At 38.7% G+C, this 22,638-nt stretch overlaps 1 protein-coding gene across 3 annotated transcripts in view; it reads left to right on the forward strand.

Annotated features, from left to right (window-relative positions):
- SLC25A26 (solute carrier family 25 member 26) overlaps nt 1-22,638 on the forward strand; it is a 144,944-nt gene that overhangs the window by 119,404 nt on the left and 2,902 nt on the right. For all 3 annotated transcript variants that reach the window (XM_058167184.1, XM_058167185.1, XM_058167186.1), the window contains 2 exons: nt 16,378-16,442; nt 17,388-17,461. In XM_058167184.1, the coding sequence (XP_058023167.1) occupies nt 16,378-16,442; nt 17,388-17,461 (139 nt within the window). The remainder of the gene's footprint in view (nt 1-16,377; nt 16,443-17,387; nt 17,462-22,638) is intronic.

Consider the following 22,638-nt stretch of genomic DNA (forward strand, 5'->3'; position numbering starts at 1 on the left):
CCCAAATTTAAGTGAAGGTAGTTCTCCACTTACAACCATTCGCTTAGTGACTGTCTGAAGTTACAATGATCTTTGAAAAGTTCTGAACTATTTATTTATTTATTTATTTATTTTGTTGAGTACATATGAGATAAGATATATATATATAAGTATAAGCGTGAATTGAATACATAAAATGAATACAATTAAAAGGTACATTAGGACAGGGATGGTAGGCACACTGGTGCTCTTATGCACGCCCCTTACAGACCTCTTAGGAATGGGGTGAGGTCAACAGTAGACAGTCTTAGGTTAAAGTTTTGGAGGTTTTGGGATGAGACCACAGAGTCTGGTAGTGCATTCCTGGCATTAACAACTCTGTTACTGAAGTCGTATTTTCTGCAATCGAGTTTGGAGCGGTTCACTTTAAGTTTGTATCTATTGTGTGCTTGTGTATTGTTGTGGTTGAAGCTGAAGTAGTCATTGACAAGTAAGGACATTGTAGCAGATGATTTTATGAGCTATGCTCAGGTCATAGTGAAGGCGGCGTAGTTCTAAATTTTCTAAACCCAGAATTTCAAGTCTGGTGGCATAAGGTATTTTGTTGCGAGCAGAGGAGTGGAGGACTCTTCTTGTGAAATATTTCTGGATGCGCTCAATTGTATTAATGTCTGATATGCAGTGCGGGTACCAGACAGATGAGCTGTATTTGAGAATTGGCCTAGCAAATGTTTTGTATGCTCTGGTTAGTAGTGTAATATTTCCGGAGAAGAAGCTACACAAGTTTAGGTTTGCAACTCTGAATGCCTTTTGTTGTTGTTCTCATTATGGCTGAGGTATCCTAACATCTGGAGTCTTTTCTTAGAAATTAACAAATCATTCAGATACAGGGTAAAATAAAATGGTTGTATGAATGATTAAATAGCTGAAGATGTTATAGTAGCCTTCCCCAGGGCAATTATGATATACTCCCTCACAAATAGCTGCATGGCCAGTTGTCATGGTGATTAGGGATGATGAAAGTCATAATTTGACATTTCTGGAAGAGTTCAGTTTGAGGAAATTGCCGAGTGTAGTTATCATTGTAAATACTGGTTCACTTATTCAGTTCGGTCAGGTACTTACTTACGTTGCAGGAAATTATTTTAATACATCAGACTTCTCTTCCTCCTTCATGATATTTCAGTCTCTTCCCATGTCTTTACATTTTTACTATTTTTAGACTACAGTGCACTTACTCATTAAAAGCAAACCTTTCCATCTTTCCATTTTCTTTGCCAATAGTGTGCAAAGTCACTGAAAGAAATTAATGAACATTAGGTACTTATTATTATCATTACTATTTCAGGCAATGAAATTACTTGAAAGTGTAACTTGAAGATTTTGTTCCAATTCTCTTTTAAGACTCTGCAATCATTATTTTTTGAAACATTGATCTCAGAAATAGAAATAAGAATATTATTCCCTGCCCTTTTCAATGTCATCTTGAAATCGAACCACTGAATCAATCAAACATAAACCAGAGGACATTTTCTGGTATAATGTTTGCACGCAGTTTCTATAGTTGAGCTTGGAGCCGTCGGTTTTGGTTGCCTTGCTGTTCCTTTGTCTGAGTAAAAAGCCTGTTTCTTTGAGTAAAAGCTTCCCAGTGGTTTTAATGAGCAACACACAGAACTGTATACATGTTGCCTAAAAGAAGTCTTGGACAGACATAATTCGTGATGTTTTGCCAAGTATTGGAGTTCCCCTTGACTTTAACAAGGTTTTGGAAGCTTGAACTGGGCTTGGTGTCTCAGTTCATATGTAAAGTAGGCTATAAATTATCCTCTTTTTAATAGAAAAAGAAATGCACTGAACTGAGGGACTGCATATTCTCTATTTGTGTACCATTATGCCAAACATTTTTTCCACATGCAGCAGGGGGAATTCAGAGAAGAAAAAGGCTTGAAGGCCTATTCAGCTTCTCTTACATTATGTAAAACAAAATCTCCTCTTTTATATAAAATAAGGCAGCTACATTAATTGGAAATGGGCATCCACACAATTTCTCAGTCTTGAGATATCTTGAATTTGTCTCCTAAGTAATGTGGTATCCCATCTTAGAAACAGGCAGTCCTTGACTTACGACCAGTCACTTAGCACCTATTCAGAGTTATGATAAATCACCCCAAAGATACTTAGCCCTACCCCTCCATGGTCACATGACCGGATTTTGGATGCTCAAGAGCCGGTCCACATTTAATGCCATTTGCAGTATCCCACTGTCACATAACTGCAATTTTGCAACGTTTTTGCCAAAAAACAGCATTTAATTCCAGTTTTTGGCAAAAAAACCCCATAGAGTTTCCTTAACAACCACCTCAAAAGATTCATAAAATCAGGTTGGTCACATGATGACCCACTTTATGACCATCGCAGCTGTGCAGGCTCCATACGGTCATAAGACGAGGACTCCCTGTAGTGATATTCTGGTTTTCGTGAGCTGTGATCTGGGGAACATTCTGTGATTTGTGAAGAGGCTTTATGTGGTCTGGGGAGAAGCCATTGCTAAATCTCCAAATGCTGCTGAAATGCTGACTTTCCAAACTGGATTTTGAAGGAGTCACAAAGTGTATTAACAGTTGTTGAACAAAAGCCAGTATTGTCACTTACTTTACTTCTCACATTCCCCTGCAGGAGATTCTGGCTGTCTCAGTCTTTTCAATATATCTTATAAGAGATTGGGGAACAGACTCTAGACAGAGTATAATTTTTTTTAACCCTCCTTTCCCATGAAAATTTAGAAGCCTAAAATATTTCGTCTACTGAATTGTGCATGGGTCATGAAGAGATGAAGATATATCATTACATTTCAAAATGAAACTGGACTTACAGTATAAAATCTTTTAAATATATATAAGTAAGATTAGTTGCCTCTGCGTTATTTAATTCGGTTATAGTTTTTTGGGGGAAGGAAAATAAAAGTGTACAAACTCCAGCAATGGGTCAAATCTTTAATCAAAGCAATGTTGCCAATACCAAAGAAAGCATATTCAGACACTATGACTGTCTCAGATGCCCTCTGTGCTTGTGGTCTTTGCTTTACCACAAAATTTACTTAAACTGTTCTAGAGGTCAGAGAAGAGGAGGGAAAAAATTAAACAAACATGCACCCTCTGATTTTTAATCTCTCATGTTAGCCAAAAAAAAAAATTGGCTCCTTTCTTAACCGAAAGGTTGTATACTTGACAGAAAAAAACAAACATTACTGTGAAGTTAAATCATCAGCCCTGTCCTTTTTTGTTTTTAATGCCGGTAAAACTCGAGTGGTTAAAGTCAACTTTCTATGACGTTTTAGCAGCCTGCAGTGTATTTTTTGGTTATGTTTACTGGTACGTCTATAAATAATAGTTATTCCACAAAAGCCTAGGTCTAGGAATACATACTTTAAAATGCAATCAGAAGCCTGCAATCAAATAATTGTCTGAGTAATTGAAATCAATAAATGAAATTATGAATGGGTTCTAGTACTCTCTTCTTTTTTTTTTTTAATTTGAATTTATATCCCGCCCTTCTCCGAAGACTCAGGGCGGCTTACACTGTGTTAAGCAATAGTCTTCATCCATTTGTATATTATATACAAAGTGAACTTTTTATTGCCCCCAACAATCTGGGTCCTCATTTTACCTACCTTATAAAGGATGGAAGGCTGAGTCAATCTTGGGCCTGGTGGGACTAGAACCTGCAGTAACTGCAAGCAGCTGCTGTTAATAACAGACAGACTTAGTCTGCTGAGCCACCAGAGGCCCCTTCTTTATCTTCCATATACTAGCTGCTGTTTATTTTATGTAGCTTGTTTAGTTTTTTTAATCTATATCCCACCTTCATTATTTTGACAAAAAACTCAAGACAGAAAACACACTTTCCTCTTCCTGTTTTTCCCACAACAATAACCCTGTGAGGTGGATTGGGCTGAGAGAGAGAAAGAAAGTCAGCAGCTGGCCTTCATGCCTAAAACAGGACCAAAACTCACAGAGTCCTTGAATCTTTCCTGAATCTAGTTTTAATTCCAACCAAATTGAGACACCTGTTTCTTTTCTAATATGTATGTATGTGCATGAATATGAAGAATTAATGTTCACATGGATGAACTTTCAGATAATGCAGTGGTAATGGTCTAAGTGCCAGACTATACAAAATTATCAAAATTACAAGTAACAGTAGATCTGTTGTTGTACAGTATTAATTTTCATTAGTATTTATTGCAGTAATATTGTAACCAAGTACAGACATATGGACTACAGATAAATACATGCAGTTGCAAGAGTTTTTTTGCAATTGTATTCTATTTCTATCAGAAAAAAATGATTTTAAGCACCAATATAAGCCCTAAAAACAAAAATGGATACATGTGCTTTAGTTACATGCTTTTTCTATGTGCATAGTAATCATAAGCTAGAGTGTATTTCTCACCATTGGAAAATTCCTGATAGAATCTGGAATGCTCTGGTCTGTAACCTGGAAAATGTGTTTTTAAGTATTTTTTTTAATTGCAATCATTCATTATATAATATAATATTATTTTATATAAAACAATCAATTGAACTATTATTTTGAATCTTCAGAAGGGTGAAATAAATCTCTCTTCCTGATAGCCACTTTTGCAAGTACAGGTGAGCCTATTTTAATAGCCACTCATCCGATGACGATTCAGAGTTAGCACACTGCTGTACCACGTTGTCTTACGATGGGTCTGTCTAGTTGCATAGATACAAGTTAAATAGAGCTTTCCCAGAAACTAGCAACCTAAATTGCATTCTGTCATTCTGTCATGAGTCTTCAAATGTGCATTGATCAGGACACAAAGGGCAGTTATACATTTGTGGTGTTGTCTGAATGTCACCACAATCACAAAGGGAAGAAGCCACTGTATAGTTCCATTTATTCAGAGTATCTCTGGATCTTTTATCCATGCACAGTCCCATTCCCATACTTTCCAGGCCCAGCTGCCAGCTTCTCTGTTGGTTCCATCCAATGTTGGTTCTTTGTAATTTTCCATAGGTCTTCTCTGCTTTTCAATTCTTTGAAGTCTTCCGTTGAGATAAGGAAGCTTTTCCTAGGTTTTAATCTCTGATGAACTGGTTGTAGGCCATAGAGAGGGTGTTGTCTAGAATAGATCAGGGTCTCCAACCTTGGTCCCTTTAAGACTTGTGGACTTCAACTCCCAGAGTTCCTCAGCCAGCTTTGGGACTTGAAGCCCACAAGTCTTGAAGGGACCAAGGTTGGAGACCCCTGGTCCAGATATTGATGATTGAAGCCTCTTTCTGTATGCTTCTTCTTCTGTGTAAACAGCAGGAGGGGCAATACCAGTGGTAGATTTTATCTAGAGGGATAGGTTTATCCGGTAATAATTCTGCTAGCTTCATTCAGAAGAACATCTACTTTCCCAGTATGTGCTGTTTTAAACCAAACCAGGTAGGCATGCAATCATCATATGCAACCTTGGCTGCTGTCTTCTTGCAAAGAAGGTACATAGGGAATTTGGCAGGATGACACAAATAATAATCATAGGACTGCAGGATGCTGCAACCATGTGGTATTACCTGACAACAAAAAATGGGATTGCTGCAACTAGTCTTCTTATAACAACTTAAAAAGGAATAGTCTGATTCTAGCAAATGATTTCATTATAAGATTGTTGTGAAATTTCTATTTGCTTTATTTTGAAATTTTGTACAAATTTTCAGAATTTTTTTCTCTCTCCTCTTTCTCTTTCTATAATGTGGGAATGTTCAGGCAAACCTGCAAAAGTGTAAGGTGCTGATGTGAACCTTCCAAGTTAGAGAAATGTTATAGCAACAATCAGGTACCTCTGCTTTCAGTTCTTTGTGCTATTATTAATAGGCTAGTAATAGGCTTGCCTGCTTGCCTGAATAGAGCAACAATAGTCTTCAGCTTCAAAAAAGGAAAGAACCCTGTTAACTGCTGACCTATCATTCTCCTTTCAGTTGTATGGAAATTGTAGGTCAGATTTCTAAGCAATAAATTCTTTGTGTGGGCTGAGTAATAATATCATGGAAGAGAAATAGAGGATGTTGTAATTCTGGCCCATTGCTTGGTAGAACACAAAGGTGGCTGAGAAATTAACCTCAGTTTTTTGCATTATATTTATATTTTATATAAAAAAAAACTTTCTGTTATTCTGAATTGTTGTGGATGTTGGTATTTATCAGGTTCTGACCAGTTCTGGAGAACCGGTAGTGGAAATTTTGAGTAGTTTGGAGAACTGATAAATACCACCTCTGACTGGCTCCACCCTCCCATCTATTCTCTGCCTCCCGAGTTCCAGCTGATCGGGAGGAAATGGGGATTTTGCAGTAACCTTTTCCTGCCATGCCCACCAAGCCATGCCACACCCACCAAGTCACGCCCACAGAACCAGTAGTAAAAAAAATTGAATCCCACCACTGTTGTCTTTGTATGTTTAATATTGGACTGTATTAAAACAATATTGGACTGTTATATTAAAAATATTCAAGTTGATGGACTCCGAAAAAGAATGCCATATTTCTCCACATCCACAGTGCCAATTCTACTGAATCTACTCTTTCAGTACCCAGATATTTTCACTAGTAAAGGTTAGTTCAGCTTGTGTACACTTTGCAGGACTCAGGGGGTACTATATAGATAGCCCTCGACTTATGACTACAATTCAAATACAACCCAAAATTTCCATTGCAAAAGCAAGATGGTTGTTAAGTGAGTTTTGCCCCATTCTACAACCTTTCGTGAATCACTTCAGCTGTTAAGTTAATAACATGGTTGTTAAGTGAATATGGCTTCTCCATTGACTTTGCTTGTTACATTGCTACAAAAGGTGATCACATGACTTTAGAACACTGCAAACATCATAAATTCATTCCAGTTGCCAAAGTGTCTGAATTCTGATCATGTGACCATGCAGATGCTACAATGGTCATCAGTGTGAAAAATGATCTTAAGTCCTTTTTTTCAATGTTGTTGTAACTTTGAATGGTCACTAAATGAATGGTTGTGAGTCAAGGACTACCTGTATGAATTCCAGCATCCTACACAAAATTGTATTTATGGATGAGTAAGGACTTCCTTTAATTCTCCTCTTCTGCATATGAAGCCATCTTATAAAATGTATATGTCAATCCTGAGCCTTCAACAACAGGATGGACTAAAAAGATTGAATAAACATATGCGAAACATATGTAACCACTGGCATGTCACAAAATTTCAGTCAATTTAAATAATAAGACGACTGAACGAGTCTTTTCTAAAACAAACTGATGAGAATTCTCCTTCTACCCATTTTGAATTGTCTAGGCAAGTTTCCAAGTTTTTCCTCTTGAAGTCAAAAAGGCAAGAAATATGTTAGGCAGATGCCTCCAAAGACAGTCAAAATAGCTTCAACAACTGGAGGTTTCCCATCGTCACGTCACCCTTGCTTTGCTGAAGCCACTGCTAGCATGGAATCACGACCAAAGTCACAGCAGTGTAATTCTGCTTCTCCTCAATGTCTCAGATTTGTTCTGGGGAGTCCTCTAATTCTCTGTAGTAGTCTGAACAGGGATGTAGAGGGCAGAAGAGTGATACGGGATGATGCAATTGGACATGGGCTGAGGGCCTCACTTGATATTGGGAGAACCAAAGAGGCTCAGTGGGTAGATGATCAGGTAAATGGATGGGGTTCTGATTTTTACTTTGGCAGTCATGGTTTTCAAACACTAGATGGTTTATTCTAGGGCTTATCCTTCAGTTTTAATGTGCTTCTGTCTCATTAAGGGGCAGAAAAACATCTCCATTAATTTTCAACACTTATTGTCAGAGGGTTACCAAGAGGGGGAAAAGACCGTAGGTTGCCCATATTTGCTAGAATGTTTCTTCTTTTTAACTTATATTGACATAAGAAAGAAGCAGTTTTTAAAAGGATTGGAGAGGGGGGGGAGGGGGGGAGGGGAAAAGGAGAAGAGGAAGAGAGGAAGAGGAAGAGAAGGTTGTCCTGCATCAGAGGTGAAATCCAGCAGGTTCTGACAGGTTCTGGAGAACCAGTAGCAGAAATTTTGAGCAGTTCGGAGAACTGGCAGCAGAAATTTGAAGTAATTTGGAGTACCAGCAAATAGCACCTCTGGCTGGCCCCAGACTGGGATGGGAATGGAGATTTTTCAGTATCCCCCAGGAGTGGGTAGGGAATAGGGATTTTGCAGTATCCTTCCCCTGGAGTGGGATGGGAATGGAGATTTTGCAGTATCCTTCCCCTGCCATGCCCATCAAGCCACAATACTTCTACCAAGCCACGCCCACAGAACCAGTAGTAAAAAAAATGGATTTCACCAAAGTCCTGCATGAAAACTGCTTCTCTAGTTGAAGCAAAGAACTGGAAGGGATGCAGTCCCCAGTCTCTTAATCCCCTGGCTGATAAGTGAGACCAGAATGGAGCAATTCTACAACAATCCTCCCAACACTTTGAATTGGGCCAATTAAAAATTGGCTAAATCGTCCAGTTTAGTTTGTATTGTAGCAAAGGGGAAAGAGATCATGATCAAGGATGCGGAAATACAAAGTCCATGATCAGAGGCACTGTCATTCTACATGTCAGATGCTCTACAGAGGCAGAGAGGCTCAATGTAATGCTTTGTTGAGAAGAGCTAGAGGTTGAACTTTTTTGTAGCTTGTGACCAAGATTGGAACTGATAGAAAAACTCAGAAGGAATCAAGAGGCAGAGGCAATCAGTATATTTGGGGATATACTTCATCCCTATGACTCCAGGCTTGAAATTTTGGGCTTGGACAATCTGGAACTGCGCCGCCTGTGGTCCGATCTAAGCCTAGTACACAAAATTATTTGCTACAACGTCTTGCCTGTCAATGACTTCTTCAGCTTCAACCACAATAATACACGGGCAAACAATCAATACAAACTCAAGGTAAACGGCTTCAACCGATTGCAGAAAATACAGCTTCAGCAACAGAGTGGTCAACGCCTGGAATGCTCTACTCGACTCTATTGTTACAGCCTCAAACCCTCACAGCTTCAATCTCAAACTGTCTATCATGGACCTCACCCCATTCTTAAAAGGTCCGTAAAGGGGTGTGCATAAGTGCATAAGTGCACCAGTGTGCCTATCATCCCTGTCTTACTGTCCTCATTTATCTATATTTACTTCCTTTGTTTATGTTTATGTTCATACCTATACTTGTTATCTTGTACATGTTTGACAAACAAATAAAATACATATATACATACATACATACATACATACATACATACATACATACATACATACATACATTAAAGCAACCCTTTCTACTGCTACAGGTGCCTTCCCCAAACTTACAAAACAACACAGTACATCTCTCAACAGCCATGAAAATGTTGATGCAAAACACATTTGAACCAAGTATTGGTCTTCTCTAGTGAATTTGCAAGGTCAAAACTATAATATCTCACCTTAATAAGGAGAAAAATATAAAAGCCTATCCTACAGCCAAACATTTTAAATGCATTAAATTTTTTAAGACTCCTCCAAAAGTTTAGATTATTGAATGTATTTATTGGCTAGCCTATATCCCAACTTCATTATTTAATTAAAAAAAACATTGTTATGATGGACTGCTCTGAGAAGGGAATTGTTATCTGAAGCAAGCCTAGACTTAAAGATTGCTGTTAATATAGGTTTGTTATTCTGTGCAGTGTAGAAGTTTCCTTCTGTCAGTTAGATTGATCTAATCCACATTGATGCTTTTTATAATATATTGGATCGACAATACTGTTTTGATGCATTTGAAGAAATTGATGAATGCTGTAGCATTTTCCACTTCATACAGTCCATAAAACACATTTCTTCTTCAATCATGTACATGTCATAAGAGCAGAAATCTATTGAAAGTGAAGATTGCAAACCATAAAATTCTAGCAACGGCTTTTTTGCCTATAAAACTGGACAGCTGCCTTGGTTTCCCTTCTGCTCTAATTAGGTCTGACAAGTTTACAGTGCTGCGTTTATAGAGTTTCCTTGACCATACAAGGCATCTAAAGTCAGTGATGACATCTCTCTTTAGAAGTGAATCTGTGCAGATGCTGAAGACAGTTCTTCCAATCCTAAATTGGTTAAGAGTTACAGAGGAAATGCCCAGTTTTGAAATTTCTGCTCCTATTGTGTCTCAAATTTTCCTTTTATAAGATATCCAAATTTCCTTTCTAACTGATGAAAGTCTTCAGGCTGCTGGGTTGCGAATCCTCCAGGAGCTTTTAATTTAAATATACAAATATGGATGGTGATATTTTTAAATCTAAGTCTTTGTTGTTAGTCGTGAAGTTGTGTCCGACCCATCGCAACCCCATGGACAATGTTCCTCCAGGCCTTCCTGTCCTCTACCATCCTCTGGAGTCCATTTAAACTCACGCCTACTGCTTCAGTGACTCCATCCAGCTACCTCATTTTCTGCCATCCCATTCTTCTTTTGCCCTCAGTCGTTCCCAGCATTAGGCTCTTCTCCAGTGAGTCCTTCCTTCTCATTAGGTGGCCAAAGTATTTGAATTTCATCTTTAGGATCTAGCCTTCTAAAGAGCAGTCAGGGTTATCTCCTCTAGGACTGACTTCTTTGTTTGTCTTGCAGTCCAAGGGACTCGCAGGAGTCTTCTCCAGCATCAGAGTTTAAAGGCCTCAATTCTTTGGCGCTCAGCCTTTCTTATGGTCCAACTTTCACAGCCATACATTGCAACTGGGAAAACCATAGCCTTGACTATACACACTTTTGTTGGCAGGGTGATGTCTCTGCATTTTGGTATGCTGTCTAGATTTGCCATAGCCTTCCTCCCCAGTCCCCAGTCTTGGCTGCAGTCCACATCTGCGGTGATCTTGGAGCCCAGGAAAATAAAATCTGTTACTACCTCCATTTCTTCCCCATCTATATGCCAGGAATTGAGAGGGCCGGATGCCATGATCTTAGTTTTCTTAATGTTGAGTTTCAAGCCAACTTTTTCACTCTCCTCCTTCATCTGCATCAAGAGGCTGTTAGTTCCTCTTCACTTTCTGCCATTAGAATGGTATCATCTGCATATCTGAGGTTGTTGATATTTCTCTTGGCAATCTTAATTCTAACTTGTGATTCATCTAGCCCCGCCTTTCTCATGATGTGCTCTGCATATAAGTTAAATAGGCAGGGCGACAATATACATCCTTGCCGGACTCCTTTCCCAATTTTGAACCAATCAGTGGTTCCATGTCCAGTTCTCACTGTTGCTTTTTGACCCACGTATTTCTTTTAGACGTACAACTTAGCCAGTGGGCAGACATCAGCAAAAGATTGCCCACTGGGGGATAGGTACCATTATAGCATATAATTGTCATTGTTATTTGATTCCAGATGGATTATATTTCCTTTAAAGATCTGTTAGCAATTAATCTTGGTCAACCCTGACACCAAGTTGCAGAAGGCAGGACTCATTGTTTTTTGCACTGTGTTTCCATACCTCACCTGAAGTTAATTCTCCTCGCAGAGGCCGTGAGAATCAGAAACACTATGAAGTAAAATGTACGCGAGGCTGGCGCTTCATGAGGTCACATGGAAGGCATCTTGTTTAAATTGTCATTGAATTACTTTGGTGTATGGTCTCGGTAGCACTGATATTGTTTGCTGGAGGAACCAAATATGGTGGCTTTTTTCCTCTAAGGAACTCTACTAAAATATAAACTTGTCTGTTGGTTGTAGACTTTATACCTATATTAAATAATTACAATTGAAAATGCTGCGATTCTGAATTTGTGTGTGTGTGTGTGTGGTTTCTCTACATAGTTTCTGAAAAATATTGGGCCCAGCATATTATCAGAGTTTAAATATTGGGAGCATGCTTAGTAAACTGGGGATTTGGAATCATCTTCTCTATTCAAAGAGTGTAGTCCAGGGGTGTCAAACTCGATTTCATTGAGAACTCTCCGAGAAAAGTTTGCTTTTTTTAAAACTTCTTTTTTCCTTCTTCTCTTTATTGCTGTGATTCTTTTCTTAGCTAGAGTGGTATCAGAATTGCATTTTTAGAATAGTAAATTTTATTCCTAATTCTAAATGCATTAGTTATATGATTGTTTCTGAAGAAATAGCTATAATTTTCCACTTCTTACAGCAGCATAGTGACACCCACAGTTTAGAAGCAAGGTGGGATTGTTCAGACGTAGTCATTTTTTTGTCATAATGAACTTATTTAGGAGTTACATTTAGTCAGCAATCCTGGCTTAAAAAGTTATACAAATCATTTTTTTCCTTTTTTTTCCCCCATAACAAGTAAATAAACTGTACAAGTATGTTTCTGTACTGGGAAGTATTTTTGGATAATCCTGGATTATGGCAAGCAGGTTATTTGCTTGTTTGCTCTTGTATAATTGTTCCCATATCCACTGCATGTCAGGTATACAAATTAGATTTAATACTGGTTATGGATCCTGGCTTGTGCGAGAATGATAAATCAGAATCTTTAGCTCGAATAACACACTAAGCTGTTCCGTCTTTTTAGCTTTGTCCTTTTTCCATTTTATCAGTTTTAAGAAAAATTAACATATTTGATGATTTAAGGCAGTGAGGGTAAACCTATGGCACATGTGCCACAGGTGGCACACGGAGCCATATCTGTGGACATGCAAGCATTATCCTAGCTCAGCTCCAGTGCGCATGTGCGCACTGGCCAGCTGATTTTTGGCTCTGGAACGAACTTCCCCCGGGTTTAAGCCAAATACCTGACCTCCGGACCTTCCGCCGCGAATTGAAAACACATTTATTTATTCGCGCGGGGCTGGCTTAAATTTTATTGGTTTTAAATTTTTATTATTAATTTTTAATGGGTTTTAGTTTTATATGTTCCAAAGTTTTAGGCCAATTATGTAATAAGTTTTTTAATTCGTATTTTAAATTGTATATTGCATTGTTTGTTTTACCTTGGCTGTACACCGCCCTGAGTCCTTCGGGAGAAGGGTGGTATAAAAATCGAATAAATAATAATAATAATAATAATAATTTTTGGACCTTCCGGGCCCACCAGAAATTGGAAAACGGGCTGTTTCCTGCCTCTGGAGGGCCTCTGTGGGGGTGGGGAAGACCATTTTCACCCTCCCCAGGCTCCAAGAAAGCCTCTGGAGCCTGGGGAGGGTGAAAAACGGGCCTACCGGGCCCACCGGTAACCTTTTTGCCCTCATGTGTCAAAAGAGGGGGGAGTGCAGGGGGGCGCATGCAGGGCGCAGGGGCAGGGGCATTAAGCACGCATGTGACTCCCCGCCTTCCCCCCGCTTTTGGCACGCGACGGCAAAAAGGTTAGCCATCACTGATTTAAGGTTAACTTTTCCCAAACTGTCCATTTCCAAATTTGTTGGGATTGCAGTTGACTGGTGCATATATTAGCAGATAGTGGGAAACACTTTGGCTTATAACTCACCTTACTATATAGCAATTATTTTTTCAAGTCTTAGCTTTCAGACTCTTCTGTTAAACATTCTGATGAAATTAGCTTCTTAGAGACTATGTCCCTTCTTGAATCAGCCAGAAAAAAATTGGCTAAAAGCACTATTTCTGCATCTTGTTCAAATGATTGGAATCCAGGAAATAATTGTGATAATTTTCCAGAGGGTGTGAAATCAGTGCAGGCAGATGAACGCTTATTAAACTTTCATTGACCTAAAGTTGATAGATGATAATCTGATTGGTGCTTTTTTTTCCTGTTATGGTATAAAAATACCACATGATGTTAATTATCTTAATATAGCATATAAATACAATTAATTCATAATAGTTGTCTAAACAGTGTAATATATAAGTAATCTAAGAACAGCACAACTGATTAAGAAATGGGTGGGAAAAGCTTCATTTTAGAGATCATGATAGAGAGGATAGCTCTTGCCTTTGCTCTGGAAATTTGAAAAGTTGAGCTGGCCAATCAAGCCATCTTGTCTTAGCAGGGCCATGTAACATCCCTGCTTCATGAGTTACACTGAGTCCTAATGATTTTCCAGGTGTAATTCAGAGTCTTGGTTATTCTCCTACATGGTCCAAGTTCAGGACCAGCTTGTTTGTGGAACTGCTTTCTCCAATTGTTTCTGCCAGTCTTACACATTCTAATGCAATGGGTGTGCTTCAGTTTCCACTGTGTGAAGCAAAGTCATGGGACCAGAATGAGGAGACATGCCTCTTCTGTTGCAACACCTGCCTTCTAGAAGGATCTCCCTCTGATATATGGCTCACCTGGTCCAATTACCATTTAAAAAAAAAATACATTAAACACTTGGCTGTTCCATCAGATGTTTGGGTCAGAATGATTGGAGATTTCACCTTGGGAGATGTAGTATATATGGAGGGTTTCCAATTGCCTTATTAATTGTAGATGTTGTAATTTTTAACTGCATTTCCATTTCCATTTTTTCTCATTGATGTCCCATCACCCAGAGTACCATTGATTTCAGCTGCACAGGTGTGTTCCATAAATACATAAAGCAAATGAACACTTCTTGAGTTAGACTTCTTTTTTTTCTTGGTAGGAACGATGAGTAAATGAATAAGTACATGAATCTACTGAAAGGCATGTTCTTTGAATTTTGTGTCTTTCATTTTCCTTTTCCTATTTTTGGAGATTTTTTTTTATTTTTAAACAAACATAAAAACATAACACCATCTTCAATTACAAATACAAACAGTGTGTCAGTTGGTTACAAGTCTTTTCTGCATATTCACCATATTCATAGTTCATAGTTTATCTAATTTCACATTTTATCAATCTAGTATATATCCAAATATTTTTATCCTCATTGATTATTTACTTAACTATGGCTATTTCTTCCCTCCCTTCATACAAAATGTTCTAAAATTTAAGTTAACTTATATTGTATCATTCATTTCATCATCCTGAATCAATCCCATAATAATATATTTTTATGTTATAGTTTGTATATTTCTACAATTCTTGTATTATAAAGACCTCTACTGTGAAGCATTGTAGGCATGTTTAGTGACAGTAGTGATGGGATAAATACAGTTCATTCTTCCTTTGTGTTTTTAACTTCCTCCTCCTTCCAATTTTTTTCTTCCACCTCCTATATCTTTGCTAGAGGACTTTCTCAGCCTTTCTTACTCTTTTTGTAATTCCCGTTTTCTTCAGGCAGAATGGGAAGCTAAACTGGGAAGAATCCACACACACCCTGGCCCAAAGCTAATAAAATCAGCCACAGAGAGAATCGGAAGACCATCATTAATTAATTAATTAATAAGAAAAAATTAATTAATTAATTAATTAATTCATATTTCTTATTAATAGCCCATCTTTCTCCATTCGCTGAGTCAGAAGGATACTGAGGAATTGAGAACTGTTGAGAGATTTAAGATGGCCAAGATGATCTCTTCTATCTAGCCTCTTCAAATCAGCATCATCACCAAGTGGAACCAAATGTTATCTCTGTACTTTATTCAAATTGACTATCCGACTGAAAAGGGTCTAGACTCTAGACCAGTGATGTTTAACCTTTTTGGTGCCGAGTGCCCAAAGCACGCATGCACGCGTTCATTCCTGGACCCCCAAATACAATGCAAGGCCCCCCCTGCATGCGCCTTGCCCCCCTCCTGTGCATGTGCCTCCCCATTTTGACTTCGAGGTTGGTGCAGCAGGCTTTCCAAGCCCAAAACGTCCCCCCTGCGCCCTGTTTTGTGCCTGGAAAGCCTCCTGCACCAACCTAGAAGCCAAAATGAAGCATGGGGGAGCCCCCCCAACACCCCATTTTGTGCCTGGAAAGCCTCTTTCGCCAACCTGCACCCTCACGCACGCACCCTGCCCCCATGCACATACGCACGCGCATCCCCTGCATGTGCCCACCCCTGCGCATCCACGGCAGAGACCCAAAGACCAGCTGGCTGGCGGGAAGCGTGTGCGCATGCGGGTGGAGCTGGACTGGGGCGGCGGCTGGCGTGCCTGCACAGAGGGCTCTGCATGCCACCTGTGACTTGCCATAGGTTTGCCATCACGGCTCTTGACAATCCATTTCTTCTGGGGTCCTCTGTAAATGCAGCTTGTATGTTTTTTCAACAATGTTCCTCTAAAAAGGAAGGTTGGAGGCTAGGCAAAAACTGTCCAGAGAATTTTTATATCCAATATAAACAAATACACAGAGAAAGATACAGTGTTTATACATACATACATACACACATACATACATACACATACATATGCATACAGATGCCTTTTTGAACTGATTACCACAAGTCAAGGTGGCTCTGACTTCAGATAAATCTTGGAGGTGAAGGACAAGGTTCAGGAGTAATCATGAAGTGAATTTGGCAGAAGCTGTGGGAACTATGGGGCTAAGCAGCCTGCATTGTAAACTAACAAAGTCTTGTTTGTATTTGGCATTTTTATATGCTCAGGTGGATTTTCAGCTGCAGTGACCACTCCTCTGGATGTAGCCAAGACAAGAATTATGTTGGCAAAGGTAAGAACTTAAAGAAGAGTGTAAAGATGGCTGGCAAGTTTTCAGATTAATAATTCTGGCATCTTGCTTGGTAGCAGCAACAAAACTGAATCCCGCATCTATTGCTAATTTTAGTACAAGAATCATAATGAGAATAGGTACATTTCATTTCTGTGTTGAATAGAAGAACTGTTACCTTTCTTTTCTTCAATAAACTAATCCTAGGAGCAAACATGTATCTTTGAAAGACCAAGCAGCTTTCTAATTCACTGTTTTTTGTGTGACATGGGCGATAACAACATTTACAATACTGTTAATGATGAGTATCCGTTTGGTAGAATAAATGGGTTACTTTAAGTGCCTGACTACGAGCTGTAGAGCATTTTGTTTATTTATTCAGTCGTTTATTAATTAAGAAAGTATATATGGTTGCCTCCACATAATATATATTATTATTTTATATTATGCTACAAATATATATTAAGATGATGTATATAGTTGCCTCCATATAAATTATATAAATAATGAGTTCCCTCACTATGAGTCCTCGAGGCTTACAGAAATAAAATCCCAAATCCCAAATATAAAATCCCAAATATAAAACCCAATAAACCCCTAGCAAAGAAACCACTTAATGGGCTTCATATTTCGCTGAGGTCCCTAGGCTTATTGACAAAACTGTGTCTTCAAGGCCTTTGGAAAGAGTATCAAAATGGAGGCCAATCTTATCTTCGGAGGGGTGATGTTCCACAGGGAGAGAGCCACCACAGAGAAGACCTATTTTTGTTCCACTAGAACCAAATATTCATTATTCAGTGCAGATCATGGTTTCCACAGTTCAGTCATTCTCATCTCTTGTGAAAGAGTTCCAGCTGTGAGAGACCTTTGTGTGACATTTTGGCTGATATAATGGTCTTCTTGAAGACAGCTTTTTATATGTATACGTCTCTTTCTTTGTCTATATAGACTGGCTCCAGAACCGCAAGTGGGAATGTGTTATCAGCTCTTCAAGGTGTATGGAGAACCCAAGGGATATCTGGGTAAGGATAAATAAAGGGGCAGGGATGAATTGAGGGAAAATGTAAACACATTTCTTTTTTCAGTAGAAAGTGGATTATTTTTTTCCTGAATGTCTATGCAAAGCAAGATATTTGTATATTTTTTCACTTAAATGTTCCATGCTTTAAAGCTTGTGCATGTGCTGTCTGGTGATAATTCATGAGAAGTTTTTGAGTAAGTTAAATTGATGTTAGCTAGATAGTTTTGTGCAAGGCTGTGAACCAAGGAGAGATTTTTTTCAGATGTTTTGTATATTGCAAGAGTTTAAATAGTTCACGATGGGAAAGGGAGGGGGGGGAAAAGCTTTTTTTTATTGCTTAGGGAAGCCAACAGTTATAATCTGTTTTGTAACTGGTATGAGTCCATTGTTAAGATGTTCTGTAGTTTATTTTGAATCAAAAGATAGCAGAGTTTTTCCTGAAGAGCGCTAGGAAAGTTACGATTTGCACAAAATATTATAGATCTATGTTTTCTTTTTTATTTCATAGATTTATAATTCACCTTTCTTCTAGGAATTCAAAGTTTTATCTTCCCTAAAACAGCATGAACTTAGTTAGGAGGTGAGACAATGAGTAGGCCCAAATCATCCAATGGACTTTTATGGCTGAATGTAGACTTCACCTTGAGTGTCTGCAGTCCTTAGCCAACTTTTAAATCCACCTGTTAAAACAGTGTTTCATTAGTTGTGTGCTGCAAAGCATTTACCACATCTATTTGTTTTAGATGTCTCTCTGTGTGTGTTTTCAAAAATACTATAAGGATCTGAAGTGTGTGTACTGTTTTCTAGCTGCTTGTTATTTGTCAGTAAGCAAACACTTTCTGTTAGTGAAATGTACTGCATTAAAACAATATCATTCTTTCCAGCTGTCATGGAATAAGTCACAAAATAAACAATGGCAACGAAATAAATAGGATAGCTGGGAGGCAAAGGAAATGGAGCCTGTGGATCCTTTAAATGTTTCAGTGATCTTCTCCCAGACTGTTCTGCTGCAAGGAATCCTTCCTCATCTTCAAAGCTGCTTAGTCTAACAAGGCTCATCAGTCATTGCTTCATCTTGGTCTTAACTTACTCTTCCATCCAGCACATTAACACCCCTCCCCCCATTTATTTTCTCTCACCCATTTCTTGAGAAAATTTTTAATCCGTGTGAAAAGTTATCTGCTCTTCTCTCCAGTCCATATCAGGGTAGAAGAACAATGTGTGTGTCTGGGCAGTCATGTAACCCAATGACAGACAGTGCTCAGCTGTCGCATTTTGTCACAGCAAGCTTTTAGCCCCAGCAGCCCTTGCTAGCTCCCCAAACTCTCACTTTCATATGAAAAGGAGACACCTGTGGACCTTTAGATTATAATGCTTGTAAGCTTCCCTGAGTCGCTTGATGGTGAGATGCTCAGGAAAGGAAGGAAGGAAGGAAGGAAGGAAGGAAGGAAGGAAGGAAGGAAGGAAGGAAGGAAGGAAGGAAGGAAGGAAGGAAAGATAGCATGGATGTTCAATTTAGTGCAGGGGTGTCAAACTGATGGCCCGTGGGCTGGATGCATCACATGCAGGCCACGCCCCACCCCCTCCGCAGAAGGAAAAAAATATTGCAAAATGTCATGTGACAACAACGTGACGCTGCGGGTTTGATACCCATGATATAGTAGTTGGATATTTTCCTCAAAAATATATATTTTGAAGAATATGTCATTTTGAGCAATGAAAGACTATAGTCAGCAAAGTGATATCAATTGGGTGTAACAGTACTATGGATGAGGAGGTGTTACTATGGATGAGGCGGTGGAGACTATTGCTAAGATAGTGTAAGCCGCCCTGAGTCTTCGGAGAAGGGCAGGATATAAATGCAAATAAAAAAAATATATTCTGATTTCCTCTTATCCCTGCTTTTTAGTAAAAGTTTTATTCTAAATGTTTAAAATTGTAAATCATGTTTAAGGATACATTAGAGTTACCATGTGTTTCCATGACAGAATACTGAAAATTGGTAGTGTAGCTGCTAGCAGGGGTAGTATGTGGCCCAAAGATGAGGCTGGCCTGTCTTAAAAGGGTGGAGGCCTTTCAGAGATGTCTTCTTAATGATGTCTTCCCGCTTTGGGGTGCTTCTCTGGCAGGATGATCCTCTCTAGAAATTGTTGTAACAGAAGGCATTGCTAACTAGAACTGATAGATGTAGAAAGCTGGAGGAATTACGGAGGAATACAATTTATATAAAATTGCAACTTTAAAAAAATCACATTTCATTGATGGATTCCTTCAGCTGCCAGGCTTGGAACCTACAATTACATTCCTCTGTCTGTTCTGGGGATTTATTTATTATTTCAGTGACTGAAATTTGTCTGGGACCATAGAGTGAGAAAAATTATAGCTCTGAGCGATGTCTAGGAAAGGAGAAGTGGCAGGCTGGGGCAACCTCAGGGAAATTTTGGAAAGTGGCTGGAAATATTACAGGCCAATTCTGCAAGGTTTTCTACCAATTATAAATGGTTAATCAAAACAGGAAAAGTGTCACGCATGGTGTCATCTGAAAGGATAGATGATGAACTGCCTTATCTTCTATCCTGTTATTTCACAGCCAACTAAGAGAAACTGTAGAGCCTCAGACTGCAGACTGCCACCTTATTAAAACCAAAGGCTGCATATTTGCTTCCAGCTGGCACTTGAAGCACGGGCCAGCAGTTTAACATCCCATCTTCTCCTTGCTGATGTTAATTCTTTTTTCAGTCACTGTGATGTAATGGGTGATTATAAAAGAGACTAAAGAGCCATAAACCAGACATAGGCTTGTACCAGTTTTGTCCTTTCGAATCCATGCCCGGATGAGTGACTTCCAAGTTTAGTCTATCTATCATTTCTCAATGCCTCATAGCAGTGTTATATGCAGCCCTACAGAGCACCAGGCAGTAATTATTAGCTGAGATATTTTGAACAGAAGCTGGGGGAATGTTTGCGGTGGCCAGGGTTGTGAGTTGAATACTTTCCCTATTCCTTCCAATACTAAACTTTAATCTGTTGGGTGTTGCAATGAATTGATGGGCAATCAAGTTCTTTGAGTTTATCTGTGCTTTTAGTCAGCATAGTTGATGCTTGTTGGAGTTGGCCGCCATTGTGAGGAGGAGGGAAAATTAAACTTGACTGTCTTAGATGCAGAATAGAATAGAATAGAATAGAATAGAATAGAATAGAATAGAATTTATTGGCCAAGTGTGATTGGACACACAAGGAATTTGTCTTGCTGCATATGCTCTCAGTGTACACAAAAGAAAAGATACCTTCATCAAGGTACAACATTTACAACACAAATGATGGTCATAGGGTACAATTTAACACTTAATGATACAACACGTAATGATAATCATAGGGTACAAATAGGCAATCAGGAACAATCAATATCAATATAAATCATAAGGATTACCAGCAACAAAGTTACAGTCATACAGTCATAAATGGAAAGAGATTGGTGATGGGAACGATGAGAAGATTAATAGTAGTGCAGATTTAGTAAATAGTTTGACAATGTTGAGGGAATTATTTGTTTAGCAGAGTGATGGCCTTCGGGAAAAAACTGTTCTTGTGTCTAGTTGTTCTGGTGTGCAGTGCTCTAAAGCGTCGTTTTGATACTACATATGACTGGATTTAGAATGGTCCCAACTCTCACTCTGGACCTAATTGTAGACAATATCTTTGTTGTAATAAAAAAGGAACAACTGGAGGAATCAAATGAATCAATCAAGATCTTCAAAGGAATAAAATTCACAAGGGAAGAAGAAAACAACAACACACAAATGGCAGCAAAACTGGGTTGCCATTCCAGATCTCAGTGGCACAACCTGACTTATAGGGGTCTGCCCTAGGAATGGACTTGAGGCTTTCCTTGATTTCACATTAGTCTAATGAAGAGAAGGACCATGATAGCACTGTTCCAATATTTGAGGGGCTGCCATAGAGAAGAAGGGTTCAAGCTATTTTCCAAGGCACCTGAAGGCCAGACAAGAAATAATGGATGGAAACTGACCAAGAAGAAATTCAACCTAGAAATAAGGAGAAATTTTCTGACAGTGAGAAGTTGTAAGTTGTGGGAGCGTCATCACTGGAGGCTTTCAAGAAGAGTTTGGACTGCCATTTGTCAGAAATGGTGTAGGGTCTCCTGCTTGGGTGGGAGGTTGGATTAGATGACCTACAAGGTCCCTTCCAACTGTGTTAATCTGTAATTATTTTCTCTTCACAGTAAGGATTTGATTGATAGTCACCTTTGAGATAGGAAACACTACTAGAGGGAATACCTGTGGACAGGAATACACAGTATGAGTCTTGGTATTCATATGAATTTTTTTATAACACCTTTAAGCGAAGAAGGGTGACCAAACTCTTCTGTAGAGAGAGACAAAATTTTGGAAGGGATTATTTGGTTAATTTAAAATCTAAAGCAGAGTAGATAGATAGGCAGAGATCTCTCAGCATATGAAATTTATTTCATTTATTAGTGAAATACATTTATTAAAATACTTATCAAGAATTATTTTGGATTATATCCCTTTATAGCTTTATTTAGAAATAACTGCTCCTGATTTGACACTTATTATAAGCATGCCTTATTTATCACTGCCCCTTTAATAAGATTTCATAGTGTGCTAAAACACCGAGGTGGGAGGTTTATGAGTTCCGTATTTCCATTTATTTCACCTCATGTCTGTTAGTGGCCTACAATTTACAGAAGTCTGCTATATCCATGGAAAACAACACAGTTATTAGGGAAACAACACATGGCCCTGGGAAGAACTTGAAATACTCCAGGCAAATCTGTTTCATGCTATCTGCGCTTAACAAGAAAATCAAACTATAGTGTTTCATTCTTAAAATTTTTCTGTGTGGAAGGAGTTAACAAATGACTGGGCTTTAATCAGAACAAGAAAGAGCTAGGTAAGCCAGAACTCTATTGAAGAATTAGCATTTGAAAGAGAAATTGAATAGAGAAAATAATAGCGGCAATTTCTTTGGCTGTGGATCGGTGCCAGCTTAACCTTTTCCAGTAGGAATCTTCTAATCTCCAGATACACGTCTTGGTGTAGATGTGCCGATCTGCTGAGGGAATCTTCTGTCAGTACTTGTCTTGCTACAAATTACTTAGCTTTAAAGCTGTAATTATGGTAATGCAGTGGATTG

The sequence above is a fragment of the Ahaetulla prasina genome, chromosome 2 (genome assembly GCF_028640845.1).
Source record: "Ahaetulla prasina isolate Xishuangbanna chromosome 2, ASM2864084v1, whole genome shotgun sequence".
Classification (NCBI taxonomy): domain Eukaryota; kingdom Metazoa; phylum Chordata; class Lepidosauria; order Squamata; family Colubridae; genus Ahaetulla; species Ahaetulla prasina.